This window comes from Aquila chrysaetos, chromosome 1 (assembly GCF_900496995.4).
Source record: "Aquila chrysaetos chrysaetos chromosome 1, bAquChr1.4, whole genome shotgun sequence".
NCBI lineage: Eukaryota > Metazoa > Chordata > Aves > Accipitriformes > Accipitridae > Aquila > Aquila chrysaetos.
In genome coordinates, this window is record NC_044004.1 from 31,708,164 (window position 1) to 31,725,554 (window position 17,391).

The following is a 17,391-nucleotide window of genomic DNA, read 5'->3' on the forward strand; positions in this document are numbered from 1 at the left end:
TTTATCTGAGTTTTTATTTTATTAAAAAGTCATGGGAACATATAAAAAAACCTAGAAGCCCCATCTTCCAGCAGACTAGGGAATACCCAATTTCAAAACTAAAGCTCTTGGCAAGAAAAAAAAAAAAAATTACCACTAGATTATTTGGGTATTTCAAGCCTGGCTACAGGGACTTTTTGCTGTCAAGAAAACAAGAATGTGGGTGACAGGATTTTTAAGAAGAACATAGTGATACAAAGATTAAGTTTCTAAAGTTATAACATACTAAGTTGAGAAATAGAGGATCCCCTCTCTTCTTTCATTATGCAAATAAAGCTTTCCAAATATTAATCCAGGACTTTATTCATACAATAAAGGTGAAATTTACCCTAGATAGAAGCCCACATTAAAAATGATCCAGCAGATTTTGGGTTGCCTGTAATATCTCAAGCCTTAAACTCCAGAACAGAACAAGGCCAGAGCATCTGATTAGCAAGTCTGTGAAATACCTAACTGTTCTGCAAGAACAGTTTCCCACAACTTTTAAGTTTTGTGAAATGCAAACTTTCTACCTGAAACCACCTTAATTTAAACACAGTAGGTACAAAAGCAAGACACCGGCAAAAAACCTGCCTGACCAATAATCAGAGACAGGTACTGTAATCAGAAACAGATTATGTACATACCGATTACGTCATGAAGGGCCCACAACCTTGGTGTAGGTTTAACAGCTGCTTCTGGATTTACTTAAGATGCCAGAATAGAAGCATATGGAAAACGAAAATGATTTTTAGTTTCTGATAAAGTTAAAAATATTACAAACTTTTAGCTTTTATTGAAAATTAAATATATTAGCAAAAGCAAGATTTAAGAAATATTTTACAAATGATTTACATACAAGAAAGCCAGTATCAGACATATTCACAAATATGCAAACCTTTAATTACAAAAAGTACCTATTGGCAGCATGATGCTAACCTTGCCACTGCAGTGTGCTCTACTATTGATATGAATAAGGCATAGAACTCACATTTGCACCAACTTAAAAAGTTCAAATAAAACTTTAAGCTTTTAAATCCTGGATGCACAATCCCCAATACACACACACACACACACACACACTCTAAGATTTCTTCTTCTAAGCTCTATACACTAAGTGTGTGCTCTGGAAGAACAGCCAGCCTGAAAAGCCCAGTAGAAATGTAACTGGTACTAGCATTTAGTTTTCAGTTTCCTCTTTAACATGTACAGGCCTAGGTATGTAAACCATATTCACAGTTTAAGTATTTTTAGACAGAAGTACCTTTTTTTTTTTGCATTTGTTCCTTAAAATTGGCTCTCAGTTCAGCATACAGTTCATAATGTCACCTGTTTTGTGATGCATACATTTACAAGATAACTCAAAAATCTGTGCCACGTTCATGGGTCAAGATAATTCAACGAGAGTAGTAATATCCAACAGTGACATTCAATACTATATTTCAAATATTTGTGCAAACAGCAAAAGAACAGTTGTATGAGGCAAACATCTGCAAAACCTTTAATACCTCCTCAATGTTGTAAACTTGGACTGTCAGCCTTAAGTCCTGCACTTCCCACAGCTTTAAAAAGTCAGTGGCTAAAATTATCAAGTCTCAAAAAGGTTCTCTTCTACATAGTGCAAATTGTAATGTAGATAACGTGAAAAACATATCTAGCTGGATTGACTTTGTGCAATTGTCAGTGGTCTTCTCTCATAGTTGAAGAAAGTGTGCATTCAAAGAACCATGTGGTTCAGGAAGTTGGGAGGGTGGGGAGGAGAGAGAAAAAGCAGTTCCATTACACTTCTCAAACCAGTGCTAGATGTGCAAAGGCAGCAAAAATTCCAGCTGCTACTACAACCAGAACAGAGTAACTTTTCAGGAAGACCCAGGCGGTTAGTCACTTGGACTGGTCTCTAGAAAAATATGTGAGTATATGTTGGATTTTGATCAGACGGTCTTTTAAAGACATCATGGAGAGAACCGACAGCTGATATCTGGGGTCTACTGGGAGAACAGCTAGAAGCCACCAACACCAAGCAGGACCATTGGGCATTGCCTAAAAATAAAAGATAAGTTGGTTACCCATAACCAATGTAGTATAGTTGACTAACACAAAGACATCAAAAGACAAAGTCATCAACGACAAAGACTAGTTTAAAGTTTGATGCTAACTAGAGAATTCCAGATCCATGATATCAGATCTTCTGATCCCTCCCCAACTGAGAAGTACAAATAAGCTTGATAAAGCAATTATTTTTAAGACAACAAAGGAAGTTCATAGCTTCCTTGGGAAAAGATGGCTAAGTATAGGACAGTCACCTAATAACAAACCTCCCTGATAAAAACTAAATCCATTACCTGTCATGCTGTTCTGGAGGCTTGAATATTCTTGAAGCCTAACATTTTCATTACAATTGTCTTTGTTGTATTTGAAGGACTCCTCTATCACCTCCCAAATTCCACTTCCTTCCCATTACCTCCTAGACAAAGCAGGACTACTTAATCAGTTTCTTCTAAGTTGATAAAACATACTATGTAACTTTTTCCTGTACTTTATTCAGTTCTCTACACCAAGCCTTAGATGTCATGCCCAGAACTGGACATGATACTCCTCCCTCTGCCGAGGTCCTATCACTGCAGAGATTAATTACCTCAAATGACTTGCAAAAATATTACTGGTAGTGGTACACTCCAGGATGACATTTCCTCCCTTGCATCTGTACCACACAGTTGACACATTTGTGTTCTATTATAAATCTCAGGTACATACCCACAGTATTGCTGCCCTGCTAGTTATCCTGGTTTTGCACACTTATTCCTCTTTCCTAGTATGTTGTTTTAAATCTGTTTTTTTATTAAATTGTTCTAAAATCACATCTGAATTAATGCACTGGCCTCCGCAGCATCTACAGTCTTCCCAGATTGGTTAATATAGTCTCATGAAAGTATGTAGCAGATGGGTGAGGGACAGGTTCTCATAAGATCCCACTTCATATATAATTCTAGTTTGAAAGCCAAATCTTACATGTTTTTAAATGTTAGTTTTCTCCAGCCTCCACTCTCTAAGGATCTCACCAACCTTCATTAATTGTTTATAATAACCATTAAAATAGATTGCTGCAGCTAGTTTCTTAAGAAGCATTTGTCAAATCCTAGCAGCTACAGCAGTTTATGGCACTAGCTCAGAAAGGAATAAAGTGTTATTTGTGATTACCTCTTTGCCAAAGATTACTGCCTGCACGTGTCACAGGGAAGAAAATACAGGGTTTTTTCCATTTCAATTCTAACAGCTTTACACAAACCAACAGTTTAAAACGCTACTGGAACTTAAGTGTTTACTAGTTTTATCTCCAGAGCAGCATATCATCCTTTCCTGCAAAAACTGTTGAACAGTGACAGAATTGCCTTTTGTTGCTTATCATAACAGAAACAAGATGCAAGCCTCATTGTCATTGAAGTTGGGAAAAAAGTTGTTTGTTTTTTTAAATTTTCATGTTTAGCAGTTGTTAGCAGGTTTTTTATTTTTAGAAATAAGCACCTAATAATTGATATTAAATGATGTCTCACCTGTATATTTTCCTCCCTGTCAGGCATTGGCCCAAAGTGCTGAAGAATTTGAGTGCGAAATTTGTTTCTTAAGTTTTGGAACCAACTGCAGGCCTGATTGTAAACAAAATTGTGAAGTTCTCTCAGTTTCTTTAGTTGTTCTTCATCAGCAACCTATAGGAGGAATGTTATGAGAATATCATTAGAGATAAAGAAACAATTAAGGTGTTCAACCTAAAATAAGAAACATTCAATTTCAACTATATTTAGATACATTTCTTGCATTCTCCTAAACTTTGGTAATGACTGAAGAGAAAGAAGTCCCGTGATATTTTAAACACTTACGGCTTCAAACTATTGTTCAAACAAAACCTACAGTATTTCCTTGTTGCTTTACAATAATAATAATAAAAAAAAAATTAAGCTAGCTTCCATTTCTTCCCTCTGCTGGCACTGAATATTCCAGTGGTCTAGGGACCTAAAAATTTGCAAGAATGCTCTCAAGAACAAATAAAGCAACAATCTTGAGATATTAATACTAGTAAGTATTTAGACAGCATTCTGGATACCTTAACATCTTCCAAATATTCGATGTCTGCAGTGCAATAACCATCTTTCATCCCTCTCCGTAAAACTCTAAATCTCTTTCCACCAACTGTATCAACAACAGACCGTCCATCAGGTAGAAAATGAACGTTCCTAATTTGCAGCATGCATCCATAATCTGCAAAACTAGAGAAGAGACCTTGTCAGTAATGCAATTACACACTTCTGAAAGGACACTTTCTATAATTAAAAAAAAAAAAAGAGAGAGACAGAGAGAGAGAGATGAGAAGCTTAGAATTAGGATGTAAACCTACCCATTTTGAGAATCACTTATACACATCCCAAACTGTTTAGTTCCAGTTTCCATACTTCTGCGAATCATTAGTCGGTATCTTGGCTCAAACACATGTAGAGGGCAAGGCACAGTAGGATATGCCATAGTGCAAACAAACATTGGAACATTCTTGGTCAAACTTCAAGAGAACATCAAAAGAAATATGTGGCATAAAAATCTAAACACTGAACTATGCCAGGACAATACATTTTTTTCAGTATGTTTGCTACATTTGAGGTCATAAAGCACTCTTTTCAATGTTTAATAATAAGCACATCATAATAACTTCCATAAACAATAAAAACACCTACTAATAACAGTGACTGAATACCTTTGTACTGATTTGAATACGTACTGGACAGTAAGCCTCATAAGTTACCTAGTTAGTGAGTATCTAGTCAGTGAATGAAGGGCTTTGTTTTGGGGACAGGGCCATTAGTTATTTTTTTCCTTTTTGTTTTAGTTTGAGCCATACAAGCCATTACATCCTCAGAGTCACAGTCTTCCTGGAACTAAAAAGATGTAGCAGTAACTACATAGTAGCTAGGTCACCATTTAGATTATTTTCAGTGATGGACTCCAGATCACAAGGTGGAACCCAGGGTACAATTTTTACCTTGCAGTATGCCTCAGCAGGCCTAATTGAAAAGCAAAATTTTTTTTCATGCTATTTTATATAGTATGTACAGTTGATAGTTGATACAAACAAGTTAGCATTAAAACATTACCAGGTATTTAATTTTAATACCTTTCAGACTATAAAACATAATTCTAATGTATGGATTCTGTTACGTAAGTTACATGAGCTACAGTTTTCCAACATTCATATCTACAATACATGATGCTTTACATATCTGAAGAACTCAACGAGAGATAAACATCAAGATTACAAAAAAATCCCAGCAATTTCTTTTCATCACATCTATCTTTATACAATTAATGTCTATCATGAACTGCTTTGAGAGAAATTCAAGTATCTGAGACTCTGCAGCCAACTCAAGAGGACAATTCCATTAACAGCAGCAAAGCTAAAACTGAAGCTCCACGACAGTGCACGCAGAAAGAAAAACAGAAGGGCAAATGTATTTTGTAGAGGACTTAAAAGCCTTGCATTGCTACTATCAAAGTGTGATTTTTTTTTTATTTCCACAGTAGTTAAAAAATGTTAATTTTCTGAAACGCACATTTAAGACACCAAATTAACGTGTCTTTATACTCCTCCTTGGATCCATAACATGCCATTATTAATAATCACAAAAATAAAACATTTCTAAAAAGGATTTCCATACTAATCTCTCAAGTTTTTTCTAGAAAAAAGACTGCAAGCTTACTTTGAGTGTTCAGCGGTTTCTTCAGCATGAATTCTTTTTCTCTCATATAATTCATCAGACAAGTATTTCATTATTAATTCCTCCAGCAGTTCTGTGATGCTGTATTTTCTGCTTGCAAGGTACTGTAAGCAATTTAAAAAAATATATTAATATTTCTTTTCACATATATTACCAAAAGGCTTGAGAAAATGCAACTTTTATTTAAAACTACGATATATGAAATGGGTCATAAATTAGATTTAAACCCATGAAAATTTACAGCTCTGAAGTTCTTATGTTTCATTACTTAACACCTAATGTTAATGTTACTCTAATATTTGAAAATTAGATTCTCTATTTTAGCTCTTAGCGTCTGACAACTCGAGTGTCTAAGTCAGTGTGTATTTCTGTGCTTACCAGAGACAGAATTGATTTCTCAGGTTATACAGCCATACAAATAAGGAAAGTGTACAGAAATCACAGAGAGGTTTTACTGAATAGTTACCAAAGCTTACAAACACTCAGGATTTAGTTACACCAACAAAGTAGATAGCCACAGAAACATAAAAGCTCTAAGACCCTGAGGCAAAACTATTCAACTTATATTGACAAAGTTTGTCTCAAGTTTTTCCTTTCTAGCAGTAATCCATAACCCAAATGAATCCAAGTTGTTGGGTTTAAGTGAAACAGCCTTTAAGATGATACAGTATTTGTGTTTGTGAGATCTACTGAGAAACAGTACCTCTTTCAAACTCTCCTTACAGAGTGGACACTGAGGAGCATGGTCTAAACACCGTTCCAAGCAACCTTTGCAAAAAGTATGTCCGCAAGGGGTTGTCACTGGCTCGAAGAATAGCCTGAAACAAAGTTACTAGAAGTTAGATGCCATGGCAAGTGTGTATTTGCTAAAAAAGTCAGTGATCAACCTGTTTAATTTTTAGGACTAGTTATAACGTAACAAAGCAGAGAAAAATTAATCCCATGTCTCCTTATTCTGTTTTTTCCCCTATACTGCAGTTTGTTTCCTTTCAACACCACACCAGTCATTTTTTGTTTTCTGATTAATCTGGACACATTTCAACACTTTAAATACCTAACGTTTATCCCAACATACAAAGATTTTGGTCTCACTACATAGAGATTCAGAATACGCAAAATACAGTGATTCTGTGAGGACCCAAGTTGTTTTAATAGCAGTATTAGATACTAGTAACATTAACTATGAGCAGTTTAGTATACACAATCTGTATTAAGGTATTTATTCTGAAACCCAAGACAACTCAATAAGAGCTTTCAAATACATCAGCTACATTTAAGTAGACTAACATTCTGAAGTATCTACATCTCCTAGACAAATATGAGGTTCACAGGCAATACTTCTAAGCATCAGCCTTCCCAAAATAGGAAGTTAAATAGTTTTATTGACTGAAAAAAACCCTAACATTAACCACTTTTGTGGTTAAATCCTTAGATCCTGTCTTTTTAAGGTTACCAGTTAACAATGCCAAGTTTCATTTACAAGGCACCTTGATTAAAATAATGCTGTATTATATAGCACTATTGCAAGCAACACATTTAAATAAGCATTTAACTGGGATAGAGGAAGGCTGAAAGTTATTGGCTGATATCAGAACTCATCACAACCTGCAAGTACTTCAGTTTGTATGTGTAACATACGTGGCCAAGCATCTATAACTGAAATACTGAATCAAGGAGAAAAATCTTACCTCATACATAATGAGCACTCAAAATCTGATACATCAATCAAATCCCCTGGAATTGTTCCAAAAGCCAGTGTCATGTCCCTTTTTGTACCTTCTAAGGAAAAGCAAGACAAAATATTCCTTCAAAGAAAGGCACAAGACAGTAAATACTTTAAATTTCAAAGTAAGTGACTGTTTACCTCCTTGCTTTTTGTGTTTGTTTCTTCCATCTTCACATACAACTGTATCCTGTTCTGAAAAGGAAAGCTTTCTTTTCAACAAAGCACCTTTTTCTTGGCCAGAGAGAAGGGGTTCAGAAGACACTCTCTTTAAGCCATCTTCCTTGGCACGGTCTTTTGTTGAGTTAAGAGCATGGGCAGACTGTGCACGATTTAAGCTTCTACTGACAGGCTCCAGTACATCTGATCCTCCTAAACTCTATAACAGTAAGATGAACTGAACTGTACTTAAAGAGTAACACAAATCTAAGTATGAAAGATGCAAACATGCAAAGATATATAAGCCAAACTGATACCCACAGTTAGTTCATTAGTTAACTAGAGAAATTCAGTAAGTCAAGACAGTACTGAAATTTGCTTAGCATTAACAATTTAAAAATCTTCATCTGCTTCAAAGAGAAGAAAAATTGTATTTCTCTTTATTTTGAAGTCACTAATATCAAATCTCAGTACCTTCTAATAAGTCGTTCACTGGAATGAGGAGTCTAACACTCCAAATGAAAATACATTACTCCCAAATCCCAAATCTTTTCTTCCAATTTAGCCAATTACAGAAAGTCAGCATTTAGGCTGGAAAGTAAGTATGACAAATAAGGATATCAGAACATCTGATGTTTGCATATCAGCCAAAGAGAAAAGTTATCCTGTAGTTTTTGTTACCTGCTCAGGACAGAGCTGTAAGTTGCAGTAAGACTCAGTCACCTCAGAACCAAGTATAAAAGGTTTATTTCGAATATGTGGTGAATTCCAAGCAGATTCCTTCAGACTCTCTCCTAACTTCTCTGGTGACAGCACATCACACAGCGTCTAGAAAACAAACAGCTAAATGGTCATAATAATGAAAAAGGATCTAGACATAGCTTTATTATAAAATTACATGCCAAAAATAAGAATTTAATCTATATGAAGTTATCCTCATAAACAGAGCTTTATTTAAGCAGTAACTGAGACAGAGCAGTTGAGAACAAACAGAAACCCACATACCTACATTATTAAAAATAAACTTCTCTAGAAATCTTTTCTACTACAAGCAAGTGAGCTCTTTGAACAGAGTTAGACATTATCAATTCGACATCATGCAGCTTTTTCAATGTAAATTTTTATTATCAAAGAAAACCTGTTGTGCTCTGGGCACGAAAGAGTTCAACTTAGAGTATTTAACTTGCTGCCTCTTTCCTGTTCTCTAGATTTTCATTTAGTAATTTCAAAAGCATATGTACTTTTAAACATGTACTTAAAACAGGTACATTAGGACTATCTCTTCAACATAGTATGATATATCTTGACACCTGAACCTTCTCTGTACATATTGACGATTTTTAGATGCTCAAAGTCTACCATAATGGGAGCTTTATAAAGGAATCAAGTCAGAGATAGTAATCCAGTTTCATAAATAAAATTACCCTTTCTACTTCTAGCTTGGCTGGAAGAAAGTCCTCATCAAGGGCTAAGCACTGTAGAAACAGTTGTAAGGCATCACCTACAAAGCCAGAGTCTTGCAGCACTTTTCCTTTCCGGAAGTAGACCTGAAAAACAGATACCATGAAGACATTTCCAGAGAGTATGTAGAACTGCAGTATTCATCTTACAGGCATTACAACAAAGTTAGAATTAGAACTCTCCATGACAAAAAGAAAAGTAGCTCTTCAACAAACTTCAGCTGTGCACAGTGTGGATGATCTATATATGCCTTGCCTACCATACATTTCCTACAGCGTTTGAAGAGAGTCATGGGATAGGCTGGTGTTAGTCTCCTTCCAGCTAATTTGTTTTGGCTTACATGAAGGGTTAAAAACCTGACTAGTGCTGCATTCACAAAAGGCCTTAATTTCCCCCTTCTGTGAGCCTTTGGAGGGGAAGAAGAGGTACATGAAATGCAAATTATTACATAACCTCATACAACAGCTTAAAGAATACCCTTTTTGCCCTCTGTTTCATTAAAAGCCTTATGGTTCCAGCCTGCAGGAGAAGGGTAACTACAAACAAAACAATCCACACAGCCATGCATCCCTTGCATACATCTTAATCTATATTCTGAACACAAAACAATGCACTTTTGGAACTGCTTCCTCCAACTTTATTTTATTCTTGAACACTAGACAGCAGCTAGGGAAAAAAAAAAATCTGGATACTATTTCCTTTGAAAGAAAAAAAAGGGGAGAGAAAAGACTACCAAATTTTGCTGAACCTACCTATAACTATATGACACTGGGACTAAGAATTGTCCTATCCAACTTATCTTAATTTTTAAAAGTTGCATTTGCAGTAATATAAGTCCAAGTTAGAGAAAAACAACAGTTATCTAACAACAGTTAGATAAAACAACAATATCTAGCTGTATATAAGATTTTGGATAATGGACCAGAAACAGAACTTAAAAAAACAAACAAAAAAAAACCCCAGAGTGCAGTTTCTATGGAGCAACTGCCAGTATTAACAGTAGCATCTGTTAAACAAGGCTGTCACATGAGGGCATGCATCATCTTTGATGCATTTGGGCAGTTTCATTAAGATGTATCCTGAAGAAGGGAAGTATGCTAATCCTCCTCTTAGAGACAGCTTGTTTTCCTACAGAGACGAGAATTGTTAGAGGAATCCATCAAACCAAGCTCAGTTAAGGGAAGTGAGGTTTCTTTCCAAACATATAGGAAAAAAGTAGACAGTACTACCAACACTGAGAGGCGAAAAGTAGGATGCTCTCTGAATTTGCAGTAGCCACGGAACTGCTGAACACAGGAGATACCAAGACAGCAGCAGTCATCTCCCCTTGTGTGGCAAGATCTTGCTGCTCCTGCTGTACTTAGAGTTTAGACAGTGCTGCAATACGCAGTTTCTCACAGTTCTGAAAGCCAGTGACTGCCCAGCTGCCTGCACTATTTGCAAAGCTCAATTCCCACTGAGTTTCTTTGGGCTTTTCAAAGAAAAACTTTCCAAGCTAAAACAGCAAAGTGTCCTTCTCTTAATAAAAATTAACAAATAAACAAAACAAACCCCAAACCCTGGCTGTTACAGGTTACATTACCATAAACTATCCCACCTCCAAGTATATTCATCAATCAGCTCTAACCTGCCATACTCATCAGTTGCCTGTCTCATATAAGTAACTATTTTAAAAGACACCTTTTAGCGTTTTGCATCTCTTACAAGATAATGTTTAAGGTAACTGACCTAGGTTCTTAATTTGATGCAAGTATAATCTAGAATTCATTAACTTTATAGATAAACACAGATTTTGGAAAATGAAGAGTTTATGTCAACTTACCTCTGGCCAATTTGGCATTTTAGAAATAACAAAATTTAGATCTTCTATGGCTGTTTTATATTCTTGGAGGCCAACATATGACTCAGCTCTGTAAATTCTTAGCATCAAGTCACTAGAATCTGAAAGCAAAATTAAGTAACATTTTTAATAATTCAGAAATTTGTAATTTTTTATTAGATATGCTTTCATAGTGATATGTAATAACCAGACTTTTTTGTACCATACTTTCAAAATTACTGGAGTACATTCTCCCCCACCTCCCACTGTAATTCCAGGCTCACGACTTTCAAGCTAAAGATCAAATTTTGGACCCTCTAATGTATCTTGCAGCAACAAGAAAAATGTATTTTAAAAGATCTAACATTGAGGCCGACAGAATAAAGTATTGCTCGCTACTGCTGTGACAACAAAAATTGAGGACTAAGTAGACTTTAGCTTTACAGTACACCCATTCAAAATGACAGAAATCTGGGAATTCACCACACTTGTATTAAAAAGCATCACAAAGTTTGCTTTCAAACGTTCAAGTCTTTCTTTAGACTGTCATTTGTTTTTATAATGCCCGACCCCTTCCAACGATGGCTAGAGATACAGATGCCACATTCACAATGGTATCCATCTGGTAAGTACCAGAAGTAGGCTTTATCATTATGTGGTCTGAAAAGAGACAGCCAATCCCAAAAGCCTTCAACACCAGCTGGCAGCCCTGTTGTAAGGAACTGTACTTAGTGGAACTTCTGCAATGCGAAAACATTAGTACGTGTTCAGTAAAGACAAGTTCTTATGTCCAACATACAGCATTTTGCACTTTAAGTAAAGCAACCTCTAAATGGGAAGCACACCCATCTCCATGCCACTAAAACTATGGTTTTCCTAACACAACTAATTGTAGCTGTTGCTTGGAAAAAAATGCCAGCACACTGCTTTTGCTCTTGATTTTTTTTTTAATACACCTGTGTTTTTCATTGAATGAGAGAAATGTTGGTCTACTAAAACCAAATAGTTCTTTAAGTTTGCTTCAACAAGGTTTTCTTGGGAGGGGATCATTTCAATTTGATATTCTATCTTAGTCTATTCTAAATGTCTAATTTAAATTTTCATAGTTTCCAACATTAGCTTGTTTTACATTTAAAAGCCAGACTGGTCAATGTTCCCATGTACTCCAACACACTGATTTGTATTTAGATCCACAATGCTACATGTGAAAAGACCTTAATGGAAAAGAAAGGGTTAAGAAAAATCAAAACTCACAGAAGATTTCACAGCTGAAATTAAAGGGCCTTTCTGATGTGAGTTGTCTTTCTTTTGAGTTGACACTTCCCTTTCAAATACAAATATTCCCAAACCTGGTTTGTTTCGTTTTTATTTTATTTTAGACATAATAAAATGTTTGCATTAACAGAAGTCTGAGAAACTGTCTTTGTCTGACTTCAACACTAATTCTGCAAGCAGAACAACTCTGAAGCCTGCTTTCCTGTGGCTTTGTGTTTTGTGACTGCTATAGCCTAGTAAGGCAGGAGCTCAGATCAAACTCTTCAGACCTTTTTTTTCTGTTGTATTTGACTCTGGCTTCCCACAGAGTTAGTATCAAACCAAATTCTTTTCTTCAGAGGTAGTAGTAAGTGGAGGTCTTTGGTCTCTGATAAGCTACCTATTTGCACATAATCAGAGGGAACTCATCTTTTTCAGACTTTCAAGTATATAACATGACCTGAGGAACTCCGAGCCTTCTTTTCAGGAGGAGAGGGTGAGGGGTAGTTTGAAGATAAATATGTGAGTTCAAGTCTACAGCAGGTGGACATTTTGTCAATTTCTTTTTCAAAGAGAAAAGCATGATTCCAATTGAACTGGTACAAAACAAAGGGCTAAACCAAGGAGTTTAAATGGGACCCCAACTCTGCTGCTGTACACACACAAACACTGGGAATGAATGATCAATACACATAACAAATTGGGTCTAAATATTTGCAAGACCAAAGGATCTAAATCTATACATCCAATTTTGCAACTGTAATTTAATTTCTAGGCTTTGTAATTGTGAAAACATTGTTTGGCAACGTTTTAGCATATATTTTAATGTTTGCCACCTAAAGAGAGGATGCAAAGCTATTTCAAATCCTTAGACCATAGATTAAACAGAGCAAAAACACAATTTGTGCTTGAATTTTCAATTTCAGTAACCCAATATATTGTAAATACAGAAATCACTCACTTCTAGCATACTCAAAGACAAATTATTGTAATAAAAAAGACACCAAGCACTTTCAGTGCAGAACTGTGTGTACCAGTTATTATTACATTGATAGGAAAGTATACAAAGGTGTACACACAAAAACTCACTCAATATGCATTTTTTTTAACGTTACTTCCAAAGCATCTGCTCCTGGCTACTGTCAGCATAAGCATACCAATAAATGGACCATCTCTGGTCTGATCCTGCATGCTTTTTATGTGGTTCTTAATAATATACAAAATTCTTCAAAATAAGAAACATGCACATCACAACCACTATGCAGAAAAACTTTAGGACACAGTATTTATTAATACAGTACTGTAGGGTCACCCCAATGATCAGGGGTTGGAACACACAACCCATGAGAAGAGGCTGAGAGAACTGGGCTTGTTTAGTGGAAAACAATTCTCAAAGGCCTTGGGAGAACCCAACAGCCTTCCAGAATCCCAGAGGAGGCTACCTAGAAGGCTCTTTACCGAAGCGCACAGGGAAAAAACAAGAGACAGCAGTTATAAACTGAAACAAGGGCAGTTCAGACTTGAAATAAGGAGAAAATTTTTCACTATGAGGATAATTAACCTTTGAGTAGGTTGCCCAGAGAGGCTGTGGAATCTTCATCCTTGTAGGTTTTCATGATACAGCTGGACAAAACCTTAAGCAAACTGCTCTGAATTCAGTGTTTATTCTGCTTTGAACAGGATATTGATTGGTCAACAGACCTCCCAGAGGCCCACTCCAGCAGGAATGAGTCTGTGATTCAGACCAAACTCAAGCCTATTAGCTGTGTGTTTCAGGATACTTGATTAAAGACAAGGTGCACTTGTATTTTAATCCAACAGACTTCCTTTAACTAAACTACTTCATTTCAACCCCTACAAGAAATGTATTAACCATATGAATGTTAACATTCCTCATGTTTTTCAAAAGTCACTTTTGCACCGTGGCAAATATTTATCTTTTAGATGTTTCAAGAAATGCAAGAAAGTTACCAAAAGATGCCACGAGTAAAGGTTTAGTGTCAATGCCTTATTTAGGACATCAGATTTACATTTATCACAATTTTTTAACTCTCTATCTGCATTAAAAAGAAACAGAGATGAACTAGCAGTGAGGAAACACTGAAACAGAACATGAATGATTTTAAACACGAATGCATTTCTTACACCACATCTTTTCCACCTCTACGTGTTTTCAAGATTCATATTCTGGAGGAAGAGAGAAAGCGTACCATCAGCTATTAATTAGTTCTCTATTGGCCTGAAATCACCTTCAATTTGTAGTTGCGAGCCCACAGCTCTAAATTCACATTTAATGTACGTCTGCATTCTGATTCATGAAGTTCTTTAATATCTTTACCAGAATACTTGGAATATCGATAGTTCTCAGGACTGGAGACACAGGAAATAGTTGTACAAAGGATCTTAACTGAGCTTCTAGCACTTAATTCTAGCACATGTACTGAATTTGAATAATAAAATTTTGGATAAGCATCACAGCTGGTAACTATTCTCAAATTTTAAACCCATTTTAAAGCCAAAATTTAAGATGTAGCTTCACAAAAAAAAGGAATCAAAATTCTTTTCCCATAGATATCTAAATGGTATTGCTAAATCCGTAAGAGAAAGATTAACTAGAGTCTGTAGAATTTATTTTCTCTTTTATTCTTTCAAAGCAATCTTGAAACATGAAACAGAACCCCTGTAAACATTTCTGATCAATAACAGATTCATCAGTTTGTACCCTGGAGGGCGCTGAGTTTTGACTCCATCTCTTCATGACCTGTATGAGTCAATGCTGTACTTCAGAACCCACAAAGTCTGCTACTTACAGTTTCAAGATTTAAAATAGATCAGCCACTTTCTCAGGTCGCATCTATCCTATACCCTACATTTTGGAAACACCCTGGCAAATAATGTAGAATTGAAGGCCACAACTGAACCTCTTTAAATTAGGTTGCCAAAGGACATATATCTGAGATTTAATCCCACCTACGCCGAAAACACCAGTTTATTCTGGAACTAGATCTAACGTATCTCTCCAGAACAGATCCAAAGGATTAGACTTATGCAAGCTTTTGGGTTTTTTTTCTCCGCTGCAGACAACTGTACAAATGTAATACACTTAATCTGTAAAAATATTAATTCCCAAGTTTCTGAATAGAAATAAAATGGCACAAATGAAAATGGAACCCCACAGGTCACCAGGTGTTAAAATCCGCAGTCGAACAAAAACAACAAAGGAATCTGTCACTGGATCCATCTAGGTACATCAATCACACAAATTTGACTCCCTCTACGAAGACTAAACTGAAAAACTGACCGTAGCTTAAGTGTTCATGGTACCAGATCTACCGCTGGCGATCAATATAGGGTAGTCTAAAAGCATGCCTCTACCTCCCGTCTTTGCACCCTCTCTCAACACTATATTATAAAACTTCAACCACACCCACCTATGATGTCACTGCCATTACACAACCTGTCCCCCTCCATGCCTGTCTGCTTATGCAACTGGGCCCGGCCTGCTGGGAATTGTCTTGGTGACACTTAAGACTGAAAATAGGTCTCTCTCAGGAAACAAGGTTAAATACAGCAACAGAACTTCTCTTGCCCGTGCAGAGCGCCTACTAAATAAAAAACAAAACAAAGCCCACAAACTCTTCTGTAAACAAGTCCCACGAAAGCCTGCGGGGGGGGGGGAGGACCCAAACGCACGAAGAAGCCAGTGCTGGACGCTCCTCCATGCCTCTGAAGTGTACCCCACTACCAGGCTTGACGCTCAGCTGAGGTCCCAGCAGCTACACGTTCCGTCGTCGGTCCCTCCACTCCACCAGACTACTCTGGGGAGGCTCCTGGAATCCTCTCAGCAAACTCGAGAAAACTTCGGATGTTCTTTACCGGTCCATTCCGACCACCGACGGCCTCAGCGGCAGGGGAGAGGGGCAGAAGGGCAGGGAGGAAACGCACGCCCACCCCGCCGCACTTCCAGCCCCCCCGAGCCTGCCGCGCTCTGCCACCAGCTCGTCACCGTCCCGCCGGGACGAGGGCGGGAGGCTGCGGCTCGGGCCCGCGCGGCGGAGGAGCCCGCTCCCCACAAGCCTTACCTGCTCGCAGAGCCTGGCTGGCGGCGGCCAGAGCCTCTCGGAAGCGGCCCTGGGCAAGCAACTCCTCCAGCCGGCTCCCGGTCCTGGCCCTCTCGCACTCGCCCGGGAACCACTTCTCCGCCAGCTGGTTGAGGACGACGCTGGTCCGCAGCGGGGCCGCGGCCGTGCTGGTGCCCCCCGCCGGCAGCAGCCAGTCCCGGCAGCGGCGGCAGCGGGCCCGCAGCTCCCTCCGGAGACAGCGGCGGCAGTAGGTGTGCCCGCACGGGACGGTGACCGGCTCGCCCAGGAACCTGCCGCAGCCGCAGCAGCGCAGCGGCCCCTCGGCCGCGCCCCCGCCCTCCGCCGCGGCCCCGCGGCCCCGGCTCCAGCCCAGCCCCTGCCGCAGGCGGTAGTTCAGCACCAGGCAGTCCAGGAGGGTCCCGAGGCGCTGGGGTCCGGCGAGGGGGCCGAGGCACAGCGACGCCAGGGACGCGCCCACCACTTCCTTCAGGCGGCTCCCGGGCACCAGCCGCTCGCCCAGCCGCGGCGGCGGCTCCCGCTCCCCGTCCGCCTCTTCGCCCGGCCTCCCGCTGCCGCCCGGCTCCGCCGACACCTCCGAGCCCACGGCCAGGGGAGAGAACGCCATCGGCTGCCCGGCTCCGGCGAGGGGGGTGTGGCGCTCCCGCTCCGGCCGCCGGGCTCGGCTCCGCGCACGACGCTGCTGAGGCACTGGCGGCGCGGGGAGGAGGAGGAGGAAGACGAGGAGGAAGCGAGGCGCCCTCGCGGGCGGGGAGGGGGGAGTGTCACGTGCGCGCCTCTGCGCGCGCGACCCGGGGCCACGGTCCCCCGCCCTGCGAGGAGGCGGCGGCGCGCGCCCGGCACTGCCCCCCTTTCAAACCTCTGCGTCGCGCGCCCTCGCCCCGCCGTCTTACATAAAAAAAAGCTACGTCAGCTGACTGCCGGGCGGGCCGGCCATTGGCGGCGGGCGACGCCACGGAGGGGCGGGGCAGGAGGAGGAGGGCGCAAGATGTGAAGGAGGTTACAAAACACGGCTCCATGCGCGCGCCGTCACGGGGCGGGGCGGGGCGGGGCGGGGCCGGGGGCGGGGTTGGCGCCGGGCGGTCCAGGGAGTGAGTC

The 17,391-nt window shown here is 39.5% G+C and overlaps 1 protein-coding gene across 3 annotated transcripts; it reads right to left on the reverse strand.

Annotated features, from left to right (window-relative positions):
• Positions 1–17,115, reverse strand: LONRF1 (LON peptidase N-terminal domain and ring finger 1). 3 transcript variants are annotated; one of them, XR_005933367.1, is made up of 13 exons: positions 16,276–17,114; positions 10,943–11,061; positions 9,084–9,206; positions 8,341–8,487; positions 7,642–7,879; positions 7,466–7,556; positions 6,481–6,595; positions 5,760–5,881; positions 4,409–4,567; positions 4,118–4,280; positions 3,570–3,722; positions 3,217–3,375; positions 1,971–2,058 (listed from the first exon to the last, which is right to left on the reverse strand). XR_005933367.1 is itself a non-coding variant. In XM_030027044.2 (12 exons), the coding sequence occupies exons 1-12, from the start codon at positions 16,898–16,900 to the stop codon at positions 1,900–1,902; spliced, it is 2,214 nt and encodes a 737-aa protein (XP_029882904.1). In that variant the 5' UTR covers positions 16,901–17,101; the 3' UTR covers positions 1–1,899. The 3 variants fall into 3 exon arrangements, 2 of the variants coding, with proteins under 2 accessions (XP_029882904.1, XP_040982658.1); XM_030027044.2 differs by lacking the exon at positions 3,217–3,375 and having other exon boundaries at positions 1–2,058; positions 16,276–17,101; XM_041126724.1 differs by lacking the exons at positions 3,217–3,375; positions 4,409–4,567 and having other exon boundaries at positions 1–2,058; positions 16,276–17,115.
• Between the last annotated feature and the right edge of the window lie 276 nt (positions 17,116–17,391).

What these genes read in the sequence shown, in the direction of transcription:
- LONRF1 (XM_030027044.2), bottom strand. Translation starts at nt 16,900, where the DNA reads ATGGCGTTCTCTCCCCTGGCCGTGGGCTCGGAGGTGTCGGCGGAGCCG. An exon ending in CAGCCAGGCTCTGCGAGCAG is followed by an intron (nt 11,062 to 16,275) that starts GTAAGGCTTGTG and finishes TTTTGCTTTCAG; the next exon opens with ATTCTAGTGACTTGATGCTA. An exon ending in ATAAGTGATTCTCAAAATGG is followed by an intron (nt 4,281 to 4,408) that starts GTAGGTTTACAT and finishes TCTCTTCTCTAG; the next exon opens with TTTTGCAGATTATGGATGCA.